Below are 19,886 nucleotides of genomic sequence, written 5' to 3'. Positions count from 1 at the left end.
GCTCAGAACTGGCGGGATCATGAATCAGGAGAAATGGAGAACCCCAGAAGCTCCTGGGCAGTGGAGAGGGGGCCCTGGTCCTCAAGGTATGCAGAGGAGGGGACCAGAAAGATGGGAGGGGCGCAGGGCCCACAGTCACCTATCCTGGAGGTGGCAGTCGCATTCGGGCAACAGAGAAGTCCTCCACAGGCAGCCAGGGAGAAGCCAGCCACACGAGGGTGGGCCGCATCAGACCGTCTCATCGTCGCTCATGTCCCAGATCTGTGTAGAGAAGGGGAGACGTTCAGTGTTCAGCCGGCCGGTGGTGCCCACTGATGTGGGCTCAAACCTGCGCTGGGTGATGACAAGAATGATGGCTCCCACCTGCAGATGACTCACTGCACGCCTCAAGATACCCTTGGCACTAAGGACAGACACCCTATTTCTTGTATAATGAGAGCAAATCCCAGAGAAGGGAGGTCATTTACCTGAGGCCTCACTGCTGAGTGAGTGAACCAGTGGCTAGCCTGGGGGCGGGGGTGCTGAGATTTGAACGGGGAGCGTGAACACCCCTCACCTCCACCATCCACCGCACAGCAGCCATCCCTGCCCCGACCGGCCCCGCTGCCTCGTTTCTGCAGCACCGACCACCATCCCAAATCATCCTCTCCAACCACCTCGCTGCGCACTGTCTGCCCTCACTGAGCGCAGGATCTCTGGCTCGTGCGCTTGCTCTGAGGGGGCCCAGCCTGCCTGCGCACACACTTCCCACCGTGGCAGGTTCCCACTCTTGGGCGGCATGTCAGCTGCGGTCCAGGTGCCAAATGCACTACAGATGGCACACGTGGACAAGCACCGAAGAGCTGTCTGTCCCTTGTGAGTAAGCTCTCTGCCCACCAGCCCCAGGGGAGACAGCCAGATCCTCTCTCTGTCCCTCCTTGTGTGTCTCTGGTGAGCCCCAAACTTCTGGGGCCAACCTTCATGGGGACAGCGGGGCTTCCTCAGCCGTGCTGCTGTGAGACGAAGGAGCAGGCCTGGAGGCCCGTCTAGCTGTCCCCCAGAGGTCTGGCTCTTTTGCTGCAGCTATCTGCAGGAATCCCTGGGAGGGAGCCCGAGGCCAGCACGGAGGCCCCCCCAGGGCTCCTCACACCCTGGGATCCCTGGGGGGGCTGGTCCCTGAACTTATGCCTCCAGAATTTCAAAATTCCTAGAATTGGTTGCAAAAGGCCACCTCAACCCTAGCAGAGCTGAGAAGGAACATCATGTTTACACGAGGCTGGCCCAGGGAGATGGGGAGGCCCGGCCAAGGTAAATATCAACACCAGCTTGGCTTTCAAAGTCAAGGATGTGGAAAATAAATACAGAGAGAAGGAAATTTCCTTTATCCTGAGGTCCCAGTTGCCTGGGCCGAGCGCTGGTGGTGGCTGTGCCTCTCACACCCATCCCCCTTTCTACATACACCCTACTGTCCTGAGATACCAAGATGGGATGCGCAAGCCAAGATCCGGATGCCGGCAGGAGCAGGGACGGGTGGGGAGGAGCTCGGTCTGGGGTCCGGCCACCTGAAAGAGGCCAGGCAGGCCCTGCCTTTCTCTGGGTCTAGCTCCCCACCCAGCAGATCCACAGTACGACTTGAAATAGACTCTGGGGCCTGGGCCCTCGATGGGATTTGGTGGTGGTGGGGGCCGGGGGTGGCTGCATCTCGAACCAAGGGTGCACTCAGGAGCCCACGTTTGTGATAATCCTCTGGTTCAGACCCCCTGACTGGGAAACCAGCCACCAGAGGGTTCGCTGGTGAGGTTCATCCATTCTTTTCACTCAGTCATTCAATAAACATGTTTGTGGAGCCCCTTCCTGTGCTACAGCTGCATAGACCTGGTGCAAATACTCCCTCCTCCACTCCTCACAATAGCCTGGGAGGTGTGGATGGAAACACATTCAGGGAGGTAAGACGGCTTGCCCTGGATTACACAGACAGCAAGGTGTGGAGCTGGGAGCACAGGTGTGTGGGAAGAAGTATGTGAACAACCGGGGCTGCCCAGGGCAGGCCGCACAGAGGAAGGGGCCATGGCCTGTGGGCTGTAGCCTGACAGAGGTGGGAGAGATGCCAACCAGGGCCTGGGAGGTCTGTGTCAACAGGCAGTGCCCTCTGTGAATAGATGGGGTTTCTCATAGGACACTGGGGGGCCAGGCCCAGGGTAGGGCTTTACGGGAAAGCAGGAGCTCCAGGGAGCCTCCATCCACTTTATCACCCGTTTGGTTGCATCTCAGCTATGGGGAAGGGTCCTCAGCACCCGGCCCTGCCTTTGCACACCGTGGTGGGGGAGGAGCAGGAGAGGTGCAGGCTCTGGCCCTGGCTCCTGGAGCCCCCAGGTGGTGCAGGGCATCAAGTGAGGCGTCCAGAGGGCTTATGATGCCAGGACTCTCCAGAGGGGGGGCGGGGGGTAATGGGTTTTACATAACTGCTGGGGGATTTTCTAGGAGTTCCCTGGGCCTGAAGAGGGTTTCTCCACTAGGGTAGCCAGTCCTTTTCCCATCCTCTGGGCTCAGGAAAGCTTAACTGTAAGCTTCTAGAAACTTAAGGCTCCACAACCCATTACGATCTCACTTCTGGGTGGAATCTAAAAAAGCTGAACTCAGAGAACCAGAGAGCAGAAGGTTGGTTGCCAGGGGCTGGGGGGAAATGAGATGTGGGGCAAAGGGTACAAACTTTGCGTTATAAGAGGAGTAGGTTCTGGAGGTCCCGCGTACAGAGCACGGCAACTACAGCGAAAAATACTTGAAACTGGCCGAGGGAATAGATCTTAAGTGTTCTCCACACACACACACACACACACACACCCCACAATAACCATGTGAGGTGATGGCTACAGTAGTTAACTTAATAGTGGCAATCATTTCATAATGTATATGAAATCACCACTTTGTAAAATCTAAATTTATACAATTTGTGTCAGTCACTGCTCGGTAAAGCTGGGGAGGAAAAAACAAACGACAGCGTCCTCTCACTCTAGAATAAGGACTCGAGAGTGGGGGCGCCGGGATCAGTCTGCTCCCCGCTGTGTCCTCAGCCTCCCTCACACACCTGGCATAGAAGGGGGCCCTGTGGATGTCCTCTTCAGGATGAATGAAGGTTGTATTAAACTGGCAAAGATTTAAAATGTGTTGATACTCAGTGCTGGCAAGGGAGTGGCAAAACACTTCCAGAAGGAATATAAATTGGTACCATATTTTTTAACAGAAGAGATCTGGCAATATATAATGCAAAGCTTTAACAACATTCAGGGGCGTCTGGGTGGCTCAGTCGGTTAAGCTCCCGACTCTTGATTTCAGCTCAGGTCACGATATGGTTTGTGGGTTCGAGCCCCGTGTTGGGCTCTGCGCTGTCAGCACGGAGCTTGGGATTCTCTCTCTCCATGTCTCTCTCTGCCCCTCCCCTGTTCATGCTCTCTCTCTGTCTCAAAATAAACATAAAAAAATAAAAATACACATACTCTAAGGAAGAGATAAATGATCTCCTTTTTGCAGCTGATATTCAAGTACACCTAGAAAACCCAAGAAAATAAAAGCTAATATGAATAAAGACAATAAAGTGTTCAGTAAGAGAGCAAGGTATAAAATTACCAACAACAAATTCTAGCCTCCATATATGCAAACAATATCCAGTTGGCAAAGAGTGAGAGAGAAGAGCCCATTATAAGCGATGCAAGGGATCCAACTCGGAATGAACCTACACGAAATGTCTGACATCCACATGGAGAAAGCCCTCCCACACAGTCCTGCAGGGGTCCTCCCGAGAGTCTTATGGAAAGGAAACTGAAACGAATGGGGGAAATGTTCCTTGTTTGTGCACAGGGCGATTCAACAGCAATAAACATGTCAACTTCACCCAAGTTCATAGAGAGATTTACCACACTTTCAATTTTAAAAAATCAACAAGTATCTTTTCTGGAGCTAGACAAGCTGGTTCTAAGGTTTATGAGGAAAAACAAATAAGCAAGAGTATCTAGGAAAACCTTGGCAAAGACAAGCAACGAGGAGGTTCTGTATGTTCAAACATGTCATAAAGTCTCCAATTTAGAGATGGTTACATCACCATGGGAACAGACAGATGGGCCAATGGAACAAAATGAGTCCAGAAACAACAGAACAGTATGTCCAAGTACATATGGAAATTTAGTATCTTAATGATAAAGGTCTGGGGAATATGATCTCAAATCACTACCAAAAGATGGACTTTTTAATAGAGGATATGGGGACAACCAGACAGTCATTTGCAAAAAGATAAAACTGGGGCGCCTGGGTGACTCAGTCGGTTAAGCATCTGACTCTTAGTTGCAGCTCAGGTCATGATCTCATGATTCTGCACTGACGGTGTGGAGCCTGCTTAGGAGTCTCTCTCTGCCTCTCCCCCTGCCCCCACCTCAAAATATATAAACTTAAAAAAAAAGATAAAACTGATTCCATGTCTCATTGTATACCAGAATCTACTCCAAATGGGACAGGTCTAAATGTACAACAGCAAAATCATACAAATACTAGAGGTACATGTGGGTAAGCTTCTTTATAACCTGGGAGTGGGGAGCCTATAGCTTAAAATCTTTAAGCAATAAAACAGATACACTGGATTATGTGAAAACACATGTGTGCAATTATACATAGAAAAATCATTCTATGCAAAGTTGAAAAGACAACCAAGTGGGAGAAAACACTGCATAAAGGGCTAATCTCCCTAAAATACAAATAGCTCTTAAAAATGAAGAAGAGAAGGGGCGCCTGGGTGGCTTGGTTGGTTAAGTGACTGACTTCAGCTCGGGTCATGATCTTGTGGTCTGTGGGTTCAATCCTCACGTCAGGCTCTGTACTGACAGCTGAGAGCCTGGAGCCTGCTTCAGATTCTGTATCTCCCTCTCTCACTGCCCCTCCCCTGCTCATGCTCCCTGTCTCAAAAATAAATAAAACATTTAAAAAAAATAAAAATAATCAAGATGAGAAAGACCAATAAACTTATTCTTTTCTTTTTTTTTTTTAACGTTTATTCATTTTTGAGAGAGACAGAGCTTGAGTGGGGGAGGAGCAGAAAGAGCGGGAGACACAGAATCCGAAGCAGGCTCCGGGCTCTGAGCTCTCGGCACAAAGCTCTATGTGGGACCTCGAACCCATGAACCTTGAGATCATGACCTGAGCTGAAGTTGGCCCGACTGAGCCACCCAGGCGCCCCTTTTTAAAAAATGTTTTTATTATTCATTTTTGAGAGAGACAGAGCGAGAGTGGGGGAAGGGCAGAAAGAGAGGGACATATAGAATTTGAAGCAGGCTCCAGGCTCTGAGATGTCAGCACAGAACCTGAGGCAGGGCTCGAACCCACGAATCGCAAGATCATGACCTGAGCCCAAGTCGATGCTTAACTGACTGGGCCACCCAGGGGCCCCTAAATTGATTCTTTCTTAAACAAACCAAGGACATTGGCAGGTCACAGAAAAAATGGAAAAGAGCCTTTAAACATAAGAAAAGGGGTTCAACTGCTCAGAATAAGAGAAATGCTAAAATTTCATAGGATACAAAAAATGCTAACCAGAAAGAATATTGAGTCTTCACAAAAATCAAAACTTCTCATCTTTATTCCACTAGAAAGAAAAATATCCATAGTGTATATAAAAAGGACTTGTAACCAGAATATATAAAGAACTCCTACTGCTCAATAGTAGACAGGTAACCTGTTTTTTTTGTTTGTTTTGTTTTTTTCTTATGGGCAAAAGATGTGAATAGACACTTCACAATGAAGGAAATATAATGGCCAGTAAGAACCTGAAGAGGTGCTCAGCATCCTTAGTCCTCAGGGAAATGCAAACCAGAAAGAGGCACCACACTGTACCTTCTAGAACCGCCAAAATGAAACTAGGCCGGTAACAACAAAATTGTGTCAGGCTGTGGAGCAACAGGAAGTCTCGCACAGCTGCGGGCAGGGGCAGAAACTGGCAAAACCACTTGGGAGCAAGGTCTGGTGACTTGTACAGTGAAACATCCACACGATGCAGCCAGTCCACTCCTATGTACCCCAAAGGCACGAGAACACGTGTCCACAAAAAGACTGCTGCAAGTATGTTCACAGCAGCTCTATTCCTAATAGGCACAAACTGGAATCAACCCAGATGACTCTTGCCAGGCAAACAGAGAAACAAACAGAGGTACATCCATACAGTGGGTACTACTCACCCTCAAAGGAACAAACTACAAATGCACGCAAGCGACACGTATGTATCTCAGAGTCATTATGTGGAGTCAAATAAGCCTGGCACAAAAGATCCATATATACCATATGGACCCATGTATCTAAAATTCTCGACGTGGCCAAACTAATTTATGGAGACAGAAAGTAGATGGCCTGTCAGAACTCACTGAACCATGCACTTTAAATGGATGTATTTTATTGTACACAAATTATACACCTTAATAAAGTTGACTTTTTTTTTTTTAAACTAGACAGAACGTTTTCTCACCTATCCGATGGGCAAAAATCCCAAAGCTTGGCATTACATTCTGCGAATCTATGGGAAAACGGCACTCCCCTTCGATGCTGGTGGGACACAAACGGCAAAGGCCCCTGTGGAGTATCCAACAGAACTACCTGTCTCAAAGTTTGACCCAGCGGGCTTACTGTTAGGAGTCTGTCCTAAAGATACACCTCCACAAACACACAAGGACATGATTCGTTGCCCCATGGGTTGTTGGAAACAACCCAAGTGACCCTCAGTGGGGAACCAGTTAGCTGAGCCTTTCATTCGCTGCACGTGCCCCTCCCCCCATCAGGGACCACTGTGGCCCTGAAACACGGCAAGGAAGTTCAACGAACAGTAGGGTGCCATTTCCAGGATTTACTTAGCAAGAGAAAGACAAATGGGGGAAGAGATGGAAGAGGAAATATGAACAGTTTTATATTCTTTTATTTTTGCAAAAAATAAAAACACAAATGATAAACTGGAAATCCATTTTAATGGCTACTGATGGTGGGGGAATGGACGTGAGGCTGATCTGAGCATACTTTTAAAAAAATTTTTTTCTTGACGTTTATTCATTTTTGAGATGAGCATACCTTTGCACTGGAGCATCAGGTAAGTGTTTCTATATTCAAAATATTAAATCAAGAAGAAAAACAACTGAAAGCACAGCAAGCAGGACAAAACAACGGGTGCACTGGACCTCATCAAAATTTACAAAATGTGTGCTTCAAAGGACATTCTTAGGAAAGTGAAAATACAACCCACAGAAATGGGAGAAAATACGTGCAAATCATAGATCTGATAAGGGACTTGTTTCTAGACCATTTGCAACTCAGTAGCAAAAAGACAACCTAATTTATGAACAGGCAAAGGAGCTGAGTAGACATTTCTCCAAGAAAGACAAATGGCTCAAAAGAACATGAAAGATACTTGAACGTCATTAGTCATTAGGAAAATGCAAATCAGAACCACAAGGAGATGCCACGTCGTACCCACGAGGACGGCTTTCATCGAAAAGTCAGATAATAGGTGCTGGCGAGGATGTGGAGGAACTGGAATCCCCAGACGCTGCTAGGGAAAATGGAACATGGCGCAGCCGCTGTGGACAACAGTCTGGCTGTTCGATGGCCCAGCAATTCCACTGGTGGGTGTGTACCCAAGAGAACGGAAAACCTATGTCCACACAAAAACCTGTACACGAGCCTTCACAGCATTATTCGTAATAGTCCCAAAGTAGAAACAACACTGATGGCCATGAACTGACGCGTGGAGTTGTCGTCTGTCAGGACGGTATAGTACCATCCGGCCAAACGCACGCCTGCGCTCAGTCTTCTCAGGAGCCCGAGTACAGTGCTGCGACCACTTACAAAACAGGCAACTGACCCAGAGGAAATGATGTAACTCGTCAAGGAGGCCGAGCTGGTAAGGGGGAGAACGGAGGCTGTTTCCACTTGATCTCACCACTTCCTTATTGTTAAACACAATTCTTTCTAAAAAAAACGATGAAGGACAGTCTCTGAACCTGCTTCCTGGACCGACCCTCTGTCATGCTGACACACAATGAGCGGCCCCCCCGGCCAACAGCACCCACAGGAACCATGGGGAAACCCAGGGTTCGCAACGGGCCAGGCCAGCCTCCAAACTGTCCCAGCTGCTGGGGTCCCCCCACCTGTCTTCTGCCCCCCCCCCCCCCCCCCCCCCCCGGTCAGGAGGGGAGCCCCAGCTCCTACCCTGAGGCCTGTGCTGCTCCTGACTGGCCAAGGGCCTGGGCCCCGTGGTCACGGCCTGACAGAGCCTCTCTGTCCTCGTCCCCTGGCGGCCCCGCAGCAGGGGGAGGAGCTCTGGCTCTTCAAGCCAGTGTAGGCGTGAGGACAGCAGGGCTGGGGCCACTGCTATGAGTCAGGGGGACCTTCCAACATCGGGACTCATCATGAGAGGCCGGACAGAATGGGTAGCTGGACCGCACACGCCCAAAGGGCCCTAAGGTTTCACTTTTTCGCTCTCTCCAAATAAGACAGGCACATTTTCCTTAAAGCTGTCCATCATCCAATTCCAAACTTGGGTCCCCTTCTGGACCACACTGCCTGGAGCCTGCCATGAACCAAGGTTTTTCTTTTATAAACACTGTAATTACCCTGTGAATGGCACAATTATATTTGTGTGTGTGTGTTAACAGTGTTCATTTGTTAAATGTAAACATTTAAAATACACTACAGTTTCTGAAACCCGGTTTTGGCGTTTCTTTATTTTTTTAATGTAAATATGGAAATGTCCAGATCTCTCTGGGCCTCTGAGCAGCCCTGCTCCCCACACCTCCTCTCTGGGATCCTCACAGGTATGTGTCTTTCTGTGGGAAGGACAGAGACCAGGGTCTAGGTGGTGGCATTGGCCAGGGACCAGATGAGGACATCAGACTGGGCTTCCCAACAGACTTCCCGGCCAGGGTTCTGTCCACTTGGGAAAGAATGAAGCCTCCATCATGTTTCCAAATGCATCACACACATAACCATTCCTTCATTCACTCATGTATAATCACCCACCAAAGAACATTCACTGGGTAGGCAGCACTAGGTGAAGGGTGAGGGATGTCCTTCATTTCTTGCCATCCAGGTGGTCAGTACCTTTCTCTAAACTGTGGGAAACCAGTGGAGGGCATTAAGCCCCTTTTCATCTGAGGGATGGGGGTCTGGTTGTCTGTGAGCTCCTTCAGAGTACCTGTGAGGGACCATGGGGACCAGTGGAGGAGGAGGACAGCAGGCATCCAGAAGATAGCTCCAAAAAGATTTTGGAGGGCAGCCAGCCAGAGACACATGCCACTGGAGGGCCAAGCCAGGCAGGGCTGCCCAGGACAGGGAACCAATCATGGCCGAGACCCAGAGATAGGACAGGGATTGTAGGGCTCCCAGCAGATGGTGGACCTGCCCTTGGTCCCTGACATCCTAGGTCAGGTTCATGGACAGGAAGGGAGGGGAGGAGGTGGCCTGGCAGGGGGAGCAAAAAGTGGGGAGGAACAGATGGCAGACTGCAGGCCAGAGTCTGGCAAAACCCCTGCCCCACCCCACCACAGGGGCGTCCTGCAGGTCTTTGCCACAGCCCCCGGGGGAGATACCCTGACAGCCTGAGGAGGGAGGCAGGCTACTTCCGGGGTCACTCTGTAGACTCTGGATGCCCACCAGAGTACAGGATCTGTTGTCCTAAGGTGTCATTGCCCCCTGGTCGCTCCCCCTGGGTCTCCACAGTCCCTGAGTGCCATTCACAGGGAGAGTGCGATCCATAGTTGTTTCTGTGCCACCAGGCCCCATGCCCAGCCCTGTCCACCTCCACAAGCTCACCTCCCAGGACTCCTCACTCAATGCTTCCATCCACCTGAGTTTGAGAGCTTCTCCCTTGTGCTGGGTTCTCACACATGCTTCCCTTAGCCATGGAAGATCCTCCCCATGACCACCTTGCCTGGCTGGCTCCTGCCTGCGTATGGCTGCTGGTGTCTTCCCTGGTCACCCATCTGAAACAGCCTTCCTTCATTCTCTGGTGCAAACAGCCCATTTGGTTCCTCCGGTGCCCCTACCATAATCTGTCACTACATCCTAGTCTGTGCATCTGCCTGACTCCCTCTGGGAATGTGAACCACCTGAGGGTTGGGCCCAGACTGAGTTCAATGCTGTGCCTCCAGCTCTGGCACAGAGTCTGGCCCCATACACAGCCTTTGAATGAACAGTGATTTGGAACCTTCTGCTCTGTATATGATATCACAGTGGAGAAAGGAAAGAGGGACTTTTGATGAGAACGTAATACCCAAGAATCAAACAGTAAAGATAAGTGTTCCTCAGTCTAGATGGTTGCTGGGGACTCCAACAAGTCAATCCCTGCCCTCCAAACCCCAAAGGATGGTAGGGCAAGGCTGTGGGTAGGGCAAGGAGCCCACAGAGTAAGCAGGCAGCAGAGCCAACTTTCCAAGGGAGGCCCAGGCTCCAGACCACAGAGACCCTTATTGTCTTTCCTGGGCCCCACCATCAGGTCCCAAACCAGGCCAAGGCAATGCACAGTGGTGGCCATTTCTTGCTTCTAGATTCTAAGGGCCCCAGTGCAGGATGCTCTGTATGTAGTAGGAGGGGAGCCTCCCTAGATGGTGGGCCTTTCAGGCTATCCTGTGACCATGCCCAGCCCAGGTCTACTCCTGCAGTGTGGGCCTGGGGAGGGCCACCTGAGGTGCCACTGGGTAAAGGACCAGGTTCTGACTTCCCAGTTCTCAGATTCCCACCTGGAGCTCCATGGGGACGAGGGCCAACTCAGAAGTGACAGTAAGTCCAGAATGCGAGAGGACAGCCTGTGTGCCCCAGCATCCATGTCTGTACCATGGGATCTGAAAACTTCCAGATCCTTCTGCCTTTCTACTAAGGCAAGGGTAGCTGATGTGAACTGGCTAGGCCTGCTGGTATAAGCAGGTGATGGCCATAAGGGGCGAACAAGAGAGAAGAGAAAGGGCAGAGTCTGCACCAGGAAGTGTGGAGGAGATGGCTAGGGCCACCCTGGTGATCGAACACCCACACCCTGCAGGGGACTTCTAGGTGCCCTGTCTGTCACCAGCACCCAGGGTCCCTTGCTCACACTCCATCCACATACCCTTTTCACCCTCCTTCAGTGGAGATGAAATGATTCCTTCCCCATCCCATCCCCAGGGCTCTGCAATTTTTCTTATACATGACTGTTCTGGTACCTTCCTTTTTCCAGATGCCTGCTTGCTCTTCCAACCTTGGGCCCTAAACATTCACTACCTCCTCCAGCCTGGCCTCTCCTGGGCACCTAATTTGAGAGAGGGATTATGACCCAGCCCTTCTTCTCGTGGAAAACCCAGCCCCAAACTCAGCAGCCTCTCAGATACCAGGCAGCTGAGGGCTGCAGAAGGGAAGAGGCTGGGAGGTAGCTAAAACTCTTGGGGCAACTTCTGGCACAAGAGTCCTCTGGTGGAGACGTCACCAGCCTTCCCCATTTCCACCCCCACTGTTGCCAATGCAGGGCCCCAGTGTGCGCTGCCCTATGACCCATTGCTCCAGGGGTTCCCGAACAAGGTTAAGGTTTTACTAGAAAGAAAAAGTTGTGGCCAAGTCAGCTGGTAAGATGCAAATAATGAGTTATACAAAGCACGCTGGTGAGCCAATGGTGAGAGAAGACAAAGGAGAAAGGAAATGTTTCATGCTGGCGGCAGGATGGGGTGCCTCTCCCCCTGCGGTGGGGTGGGAAAGATGCCTCTGTCTGGCTGCACAACTGATCAAAGACACATCGAGAGAGGAGGCACGGCCCGGGCCTGTGCACACATGCGGCTTGCACGCTACCTTCGAGGGGCCTCTGTCCCCAATCCTCCCCCACGGCTCCCCCAGCAGAGATGCTCTGGGCTGCGAATGACAAGAGGGAGTCTGAAAAAGTGGCCTCCTATTTCAAAACCTAGATCCAGACAAAAAGACAGGCCAACACACCTGGCCCGCACTCAAGTGCTGGGGAGGCACTCAGCAGTTCCGAAGTTCGCTGGCCCGGGTACTGAGAAAACACAGCTTACACCTGAAACACCAAGACAGGGGACAGGACGCTCTGGGGAGGGATGCCCGGAAGGTGGTCCTCTTGAAGCACAGGAGGAAAGCAGCAGAGAACAGGCTGCCAAGAGCAGCTAGTAGGCCAGCGGGAGGAAAAAGAGAGAATAAGGTCAAGGTTGTGGCTCCCCTCCATCTGGTGAGGTACAGACCTCAGGTGACAATACCCAGTGGGTGGCAGGGAGGCTCCGTGACCATCCACCTGAGGAAGGGCTGATTGTTTCCACCTTCCAACCAGGGGCTTAGTGGGCCTCCGAGGCCAGAACAGAAGGATGCAGAGGGAGAAGGTATGTCTCATGGAGGACAGGAGTCTCAAGCCATCCCTTGGGGCAGAAGAGAGAAACCGGGATCCCTGTCATCACACCAGGGGAGACTGAGCGGGAGAGCTTGGCCTACGTACAGGATGAGTACTGGGCAGGCAATTAACATGTTTTCAAGCAAGTTCCAATGATACAAGAAAACTGTCAGAAACGTATACGTTAAAAGAGAAAACAAAACCTTGTGCTCTAATCACTTACACCCATGGTTACAAAAAAACCTAGAAGGAAAAAGCAAAACTGAACAATAACCTCCAAGGGGTGGGGTCATGGGTGCCAATTTTATTCTTTATTTTAGGTTTTTCTCTGACGCTCACATGCCTCTTTTGGGATCAGAAGACGATGTGGTATGGAGCTGGGTGGGGGTGAGGGTGCTGCCACCCCGTGCGGACCCTTGGAGCCGAGCCAGCGCACCGGCTACGGAAGTGCCCAGCCGCCCACGGGGCAGAGGCATCCCGCTGTTACTTTCTGCTCTCCCTCCCAAGAAGTGGCGAGAAACAAAATAAGAAACCTTGGGCCTGGGTGGAGATGCCGCCATTTTGACCATGGACTAGGACCCTGGAATTCCCAGCCCCCAGCACAGGCTGCCCAGTGTCTCCCTGTTTGATTAGTCTGGAAATGGGCCTTGGGACCCTGCTATATTTAGCACCCTCCCTCTGGACCTGTCCTTAAATGAGCACCAGTATCTGAGCACTCTAACGAGTGTTTGTTGCCTAAGGACGAGGGTGCGACTGAGGCCTGAGAGGGGTCAGTCGAGTCCAAGGACCGTGGGGAGCAGCCTGGGTTTTGGGCTCTCAACTCCTCATTACCAAGCGACATTCAAAGGCGAAGGCTCCAAAATAGCAGCGGCAGTCCCAGAGAAGGACTAACAACAGGGTGTGTGTTACGTGCTTCAGCTTCTCTACTTACTTTGGGGAGTAGTGTGGATTTATTTTGGGGACAGAGGGAAGGAAGGGGACGTGTAGGAGAAGGGCAGCCGGGCCCCAGGCTTGTTTGCTTTCTTCCCAGCTTCAAAACACATTTTTCAAATTAGGTGGTAAGAATACAGGGCAATTTCTGTGGCACCAACATACTTTCTTTCAAGATATGATTTATATGTTTGGCCCACATTTTAAATGAAATGGTTATTGAGATAAATGGCCGTGCTGGAGGCTGCAAAATGGTTTCCATTATGTAGTTCTTCTTTTCACTGCCTTAGAAAACTTTCTGAAAAGTGCCCCCTGTAAAAAGGCGGACACTTTGGCATCTTTGTTCTCTACCTCAAAGGCCTTCTGGGGTCAATACTGGAGAGAGGGAGAAGGGAAAGGAGAAAAGCGGGAGGGCTGAGAGCTCTAGAGTGAGGTGAGAACGGGGTATAAACATATAGAGCCTTCACTTGGTAAGAGAGAATTTTGAAACTTTAAATAATGCAAAGGCGGGTGACCTGGAATATCACGAGAGGGCCCTGATTCAGTCCCTGGCAGACATTCAAGACAATGTTTGGTATCCTTGCATGGAGCCCTGAGGGTGCTGCCTCTGGGCGCCACCAGCAGAGATCATGGGATGACACAGACACCGGCCCCTGACCTTATGTATAAAGCTGCAGGAATCAGATGGTGAGACACTGAAATAAAGACAGAGAAGAGGAGAGAGGCAGAAATAGACCCACACGTATATGGGGTCGACCAACTTTCAACAAAGGTGCCACAGTAATTCACTAAGGAAAAGAGAGTCTTTTCAACAAATGATGTGGGCATAATTAGATATCCATATGGAGAAAAACAAACCTCAATGCTTACTTCAAGCCATATACAGAAATTAACTTGAAATGAAACATGGAAGTATATGTAAAAGCTCAAAGTATAAGACTTGTAAAAAAAAAAAAAGAACATAAAAAAATTAATGAGACTCTGGGGCAGGCAAAGAATTCTTAAGATACTACAAGTATGAACCATAAAAAAATGAAGAAACTCGACTTTGTTAAATAATCAGAACTTTTTCGTTCTTAAAGACATTAAGAAAATGAAAAGGCAAGCCAAAGATATGGGGAAGATATATGCAGTGCGTGTATCGGAAAAAGGACCTACGTCTGGAAAATATAAAGAACTCTTGCAACCCAATAATGAGGTAAATAACCCCATGGAAACTGTGGCAAAAGGTTTGAAAGAGACGTCACGAAAAGAAGACACACAGATGGCAGGCATCCACTGTCACCAGAGGACTGCCATCAAAACCACAAACTACCACCATATACCCAGCCACCCAGCGACAAGGGAAGACCGCCGGGCCCTACGTTCTGACCAGGAGGCAGAGCAACCAGAACTCTCAGATGTTAGTGGCGGTAACAGCAAGCGGTGCAGCTACTTTACAAACCAGTTTGATAGTTTCTTAAGAGATCAAACTTATACTTCCATTTAAACCCAGCAATTCCAGTCCTAGGAAATCGCTTAAAAGAAATGAGAGTACGTTTCCACACAAAGACTTGTACATAAACACACACTGGAGCTTCATTTACGACAGTCCCAAAGTGGAAACAATCCAAATACTCATCAGTAAGTGAGTGAAGGAACAATTTGATATATTCATAAAATAGGATACTATTCGGCAGTAAAAAGGGACCAACTACTGAGACACAACAACAGGGATGGATCTCAACAATATGCTGGCCCAAAGAAGCCAGACAAAATAGGACTTAACACGGGATTCAAAAAAATAATCCAAAAATGTATATGGAACCACAAAAGACCCCAAACAGTCAAAGCAATCCTGAGAAAGAAGAACAGAGCTGGAAAGATCAAGCTTCCTGTGTTTGTTTGTTTGTTTTGTTTGTTTTTAGTTTTATTTATTTAAATAACTTCTACATCCAATGTGGGACTTGACCCTGAGGTCAAGAGCTGAATGCTCTTCTACTGAGCCAGCAGGTATCCCAACACCATGCTTCCTGACCTCAAATTATATTGCAAATCTATAGTAATTAAACCAGAATGGTACTGGCATAAAAAGAGAGACCTAGACCAACAGAATAGAACTGTGAACCCAGGAATAAACCCCCATTTTTTACAGTCAACTGATTTTTGCCAAGGGTGTCAACAACACTTAGTGGAGAGGGGTGCCTGGGTGGCTCAGTTGGTTGGGCATCCAACTTCAGCTCAGGTCATGATCTCACAGCTCATGAGTTCGAGCCCCACATTGGGCTCTGTGCTGACAGCTAAGCATAGCGCCTGCTTCAGATTCTGTGCCTTCATCTCTCTCTCTGCCCCTCCCCAGCTTGGGCGCGCTCGCTCTTGCTCTCTCTCTCTCTCTCTCTCAAAAATAAGTAAACATAAAAAAAAAAAAGAACACTTAGTGGGGAAAGGGAAGTCTCTTCAACAAACAGTGCTGAGAGAACTAGATCATCACATGCAAAACAATGAAGCTGGACCCCTATGTGACACTGCTCACAAAACTTAACTTGAAGTAGATTAAAGACTTAAACACAAGACCTCCCACTGCAAAACTCCTGCAAGAAAACATAGGAAAGAAGCTCCTTGATGTTGGTCTTGGCAATGATTTTTTAAACATTTAAAAAAAAAAATTTTTTTTTTAATGTTTATTTATTTTTGAGACTGAGAGAGACAGAGCATGAGTGGGGGAGGGGCAGAGAGAGAGGGAGACACAGAATCGGAAGCAGGCTCCAGGCCCTGAGCCATCATCAGCCCAGAGCCCGACGTGGGGCTCGAACCCACAGACCGTGAGATCGTGACCCGAGCTGAAGTCGGACGCCCAACCGACTGAGCCACCCAGGCGCCCCTAAACATTTTTTAATGTTTTTATTTATTTTTGAGAGAGAGACAGAGAGACAGAGAGAGAGAGAGAGAGGCAGGCAGAGAGAGAGAGGGAAACACAGAATCCAAAGCAGTCTCCAGGCTCTGAGCTGTCAGCACAGAGCCTGATGCAGGGCTCAAACCTACAAACCGTGAGATCATGATCTGAGCTGAAGTCAGACGCTTAACCAACTGAGCCACCTAGGTGTCCTGGCAATGATTTTTTTTAGACACTACACGAAAAGCACAAAAGTGGCAAAAGCAAAATTCAACAAGTAGAACCAGAAAGCTTCTGCAAGACAAACCCACCAAAACACAATAACCACCACCACCACCCATAAAATGAAAAGGTAACCTATGGAATGGGAGAAAATGTCTGCAAACCATGTATAAGTTAAGAGGTTAATATCCAAAATACATAAAGAACTCATACAACTCAATAACAAAAAAAGAAAATAAACAATCTGATGACAAAATGGACAGAGGAACTAAATAGACATTTTTCCAAAGAAGACACGTAAATGGCTAACGGGTCCATGAAAGTGTGTTCAGTATCACTAACCATAAGGTAAATGCAAATTGGAATGAGATATCACCTCACACCCGTTAGGACAACTATTGTCAGGAAGGTAAGAGAAGTTTTGGTGAGGATGTAGAGAAAAGAGTAGGTTCCCACCTACACTGCTGGTGGGAACTGGTTCAGCCACTATGGAGAACAGTAGGAAGACTCCTTTAAAAATTAAAAATAGGACCACTATATGATCCAGCAATTCCACTCCTGGGTATATATCCAGAGGGCATGAAAACATGACATCAAAGAGACTGATGCACCCACCCCCATGTTCCCTGTGATATCATTCACAATAGCCAAGCTATGGAAACAATCTAAGTGTCCGTCAACAGATGAATGGATAAAGAAGATGTGTTATATAAACACAATCGAATTATTATTCAGCCATGAGAAAAAGGAAATCCTGCCATTTGTGACAACATGGATGGTCCTTGAGGGCATTACTCGAAGTGAGATACATCAGAGAAATACAAACACTGTACGAGACCCAGGATATGTGGAATCTAAAAGAGGTGAACTCATAAGCAGAGAATAGAATGGTGGTTACCAGGAACTAGGGATGGTGGTGAGAAAATTCGGGAAATGTGGTTTAAGGGTACAAACTGGCCACCAGTAGATGAGTAAGTCTAGAGATCTAATGCACAGCAGAGTGATTAGAGTCAACAACACTTTATTATATACATCAAGGCTGCTATGAGACTAGATCTTAATTTTTCCCACCACAGAAAAGAAGTAACTGTAACTTGGTAGAGGGATTAGCCAACACTAACGTGGTAATCTGGCAATCACAATGCCATATATAAAAGTATCAGATCAACACTAGATACCTTAAACTTACACAGTGTTGTATGTGAATTATGTCGACAAAAATAAATTTAAAAAGTAAAAAAGAAAAAGAAAACACAAAATATAGTTCCATTTGTACAGAACCTTGGAAAATACAAATGGAATCTGTAATGATGGAAAGCAGGCCCTTGGTTGTCTGGGGCTGGGTGTGATCTGACTATATAGGGCCTCAGGGAAAGTTTTACCTTTTGGGGTGATGGAAATTGTCCCTATTTTGCTTGTGGTGGTGGTTATACACAGGTGTGTAAGTTTGTCAAAACTCATAGAAATGTACACATTTACATTCGTGAATTACACCTCAATAAATCTGATCTTTTAAAAATTCAGCAAAAAAAAAAAATATTCAGCAAAAAAAGAAACATAGCTAAAAAGGGAGAGTTCACAGAACAGAAACACATAATTATAATAGTTTCCAAAAGTATAAAAGAGGAATACTGTCCTTTCTAAAATGGCAGAGGGTGGGCAATCCTAAAGACAGACCCCATTTCTACCCTTTTCTTACCAACACTGGCTCCCAAACATTTTATCTAGAAGTCTCATTTCCAATCGTTTTAGGCAGAACAGAATCATTATGATCCAGGGTTCCCATACTTCTTCAGCTAAATGGTCCTCCTCTCACCCTGCGTCCTGCATGGAACTCCCCTTTGGTCACCAAACAACACCAAATCACGTAGCCCAGGAGCTAAGAGCTTCTCAGACTCTGAAGTCAGACTTCCCGGACTATGTCCCTGCTCTGCCATTTACTTGCTGGCTGTGTGACCTTGGGCAACTTTCTTAATCTCTCTGTGCCTCCATTTTTCTCATCTGAAAAACAAAGCCCAAACTGTATCTTCCTTATGGGGCTGTTGTGACAATTAAAGGGAATACAAAGTGCTCAAATAGTGGCTGACAGGGTAGAGACAGGAGTGTGTACTGTTATTTGTTTCATATCAGTGAGCACACAACTTTACAACCTGAAGAAATGAATCTCTGTTCCTATCATTAATATTTATTGATAAGCTCTTCTAAGTTGTGAGTAATCCATTTCATATATAGCCCAATTAAAGTTTTTCATGCTGAAAATAACACAAAGCTATTTCCTCTTTTCTGTTGTCCCTTCAGGATGAGGGCATCTTAGATGTGATTTCTTCACACACTCACTCAGGCACAAGAATTAGGAAGTATTGACTCTGCATCATATTAAAACAGAGAGGGCAGATGCCTTGGCCAGGTTCACATAGCTTGTATATAGCAGAGCTGAGGTTCAAACCCAGGTCTTTCTGGCTGCATGCCTTGTGTTCTCTTCTCCACTGCAGCTTCTGGCAAATAGGCCTATTTTGAGGCTCCATATGGATGTCCTACCAAAAGAACTATTCTTTGAAGGGCAGGCTCTGTGCTGGCCTTCAGAAAGGCCTTCCTCAAGCAGCTGACAGGTTACTGCTGAGGGGCCAGCATCACCCAGCCCACCCCCTAGGCTTTATCACTAACCCTAACACAACCCCCATGCTCTCTATGACAACAGGTCTCTAGAAATCCCAAGACCTTACCTCAGGTTCCCCTGACACTCAGGGATGCCAGAACTGGGCTGCAAGTTTCTCCTAGCTAGGTGGACAATAAAGGCCACCTGAAGTCACACACAATGCTGGCTCTGGCTCCACCATTCCTGGGCTCCTGCCATGTTCAGGGCCACAGCTTGGCTCGGTGGCATGGGGCGTGAAGGAAACAGCACCGGACCTGGGGCAAGGCTCTACCACTTACTAGCTCTGCGATCTCAGGCAAGGTTACTTAATCTCCGAGACCTGGCCTCTATCATCAACCTCACAAAGGTCACCAAGGGTAAATAAAATAATGACTGGAAAACACTAACCCTTAGGAAATCACACTGGCGGAATCTGGTCCAACTGTGCAGAGGCTGCGGGAACAAACAGCAGAGTGGGGAGTAAAAACACTGCTCGGCTACTAACGGATTCACAACAGACATTTGGTTTGCTTTATAATCTCCCTTTTGCTACATCCAGATCGTAGAGGGAAAATGGGGCCTGAGCCGTCAGGAGGAAAAACGGGAGCTCTTTATGGAGGGGTATCCATCCATTCAACCGTGCGTCCATTCAACAAACATTTATGGAACACCTGCTGCGTAGCAGGCACTGTGCGAGGCTCTGGGTGTTCAGTAGTGATGGGGACTGATAAGGAAAGCCCTCACTCTTGGAGGTCCCCACTTGTGTGAAGCCCACATTCTAATGCAGGCAAACAAGAGACTAACACACCACCAGACCCAAGAAAATGGCTTCAAGACATTTACGGACCGTGACGGAAAATAAACACGGAGTG

At 48.3% G+C, this 19,886-nt stretch overlaps 1 protein-coding gene across 4 annotated transcripts in view; it reads right to left on the bottom strand.

Annotated features, from left to right (window-relative positions):
- Positions 1-138: 138 nt before the first annotated feature.
- ATG7 (autophagy related 7) overlaps positions 139-19,886 on the bottom strand; it is a 247,173-nt gene continuing 227,425 nt past the window's right edge. For all 4 annotated transcript variants that reach the window (XM_053896758.1, XM_053896759.1, XM_053896760.1 and 1 more), the window contains one exon: positions 139-261. In XM_053896758.1, the coding sequence (XP_053752733.1) occupies positions 229-261 (33 nt within the window). In that variant the 3' untranslated portion in view covers positions 139-228. The remainder of the gene's footprint in view (positions 262-19,886) is intronic.

The sequence above is a fragment of the Panthera pardus genome, unplaced genomic scaffold, assembly GCF_024362965.1.
Source record: "Panthera pardus isolate Hobbes unplaced genomic scaffold, ASM2436296v1 HiC_scaffold_8, whole genome shotgun sequence".
NCBI classification, from domain to species: domain Eukaryota; kingdom Metazoa; phylum Chordata; class Mammalia; order Carnivora; family Felidae; genus Panthera; species Panthera pardus.
Note: the sequence above shows the minus strand (reverse complement) of the source record. Positions and strands in the feature narration are given on the sequence as shown.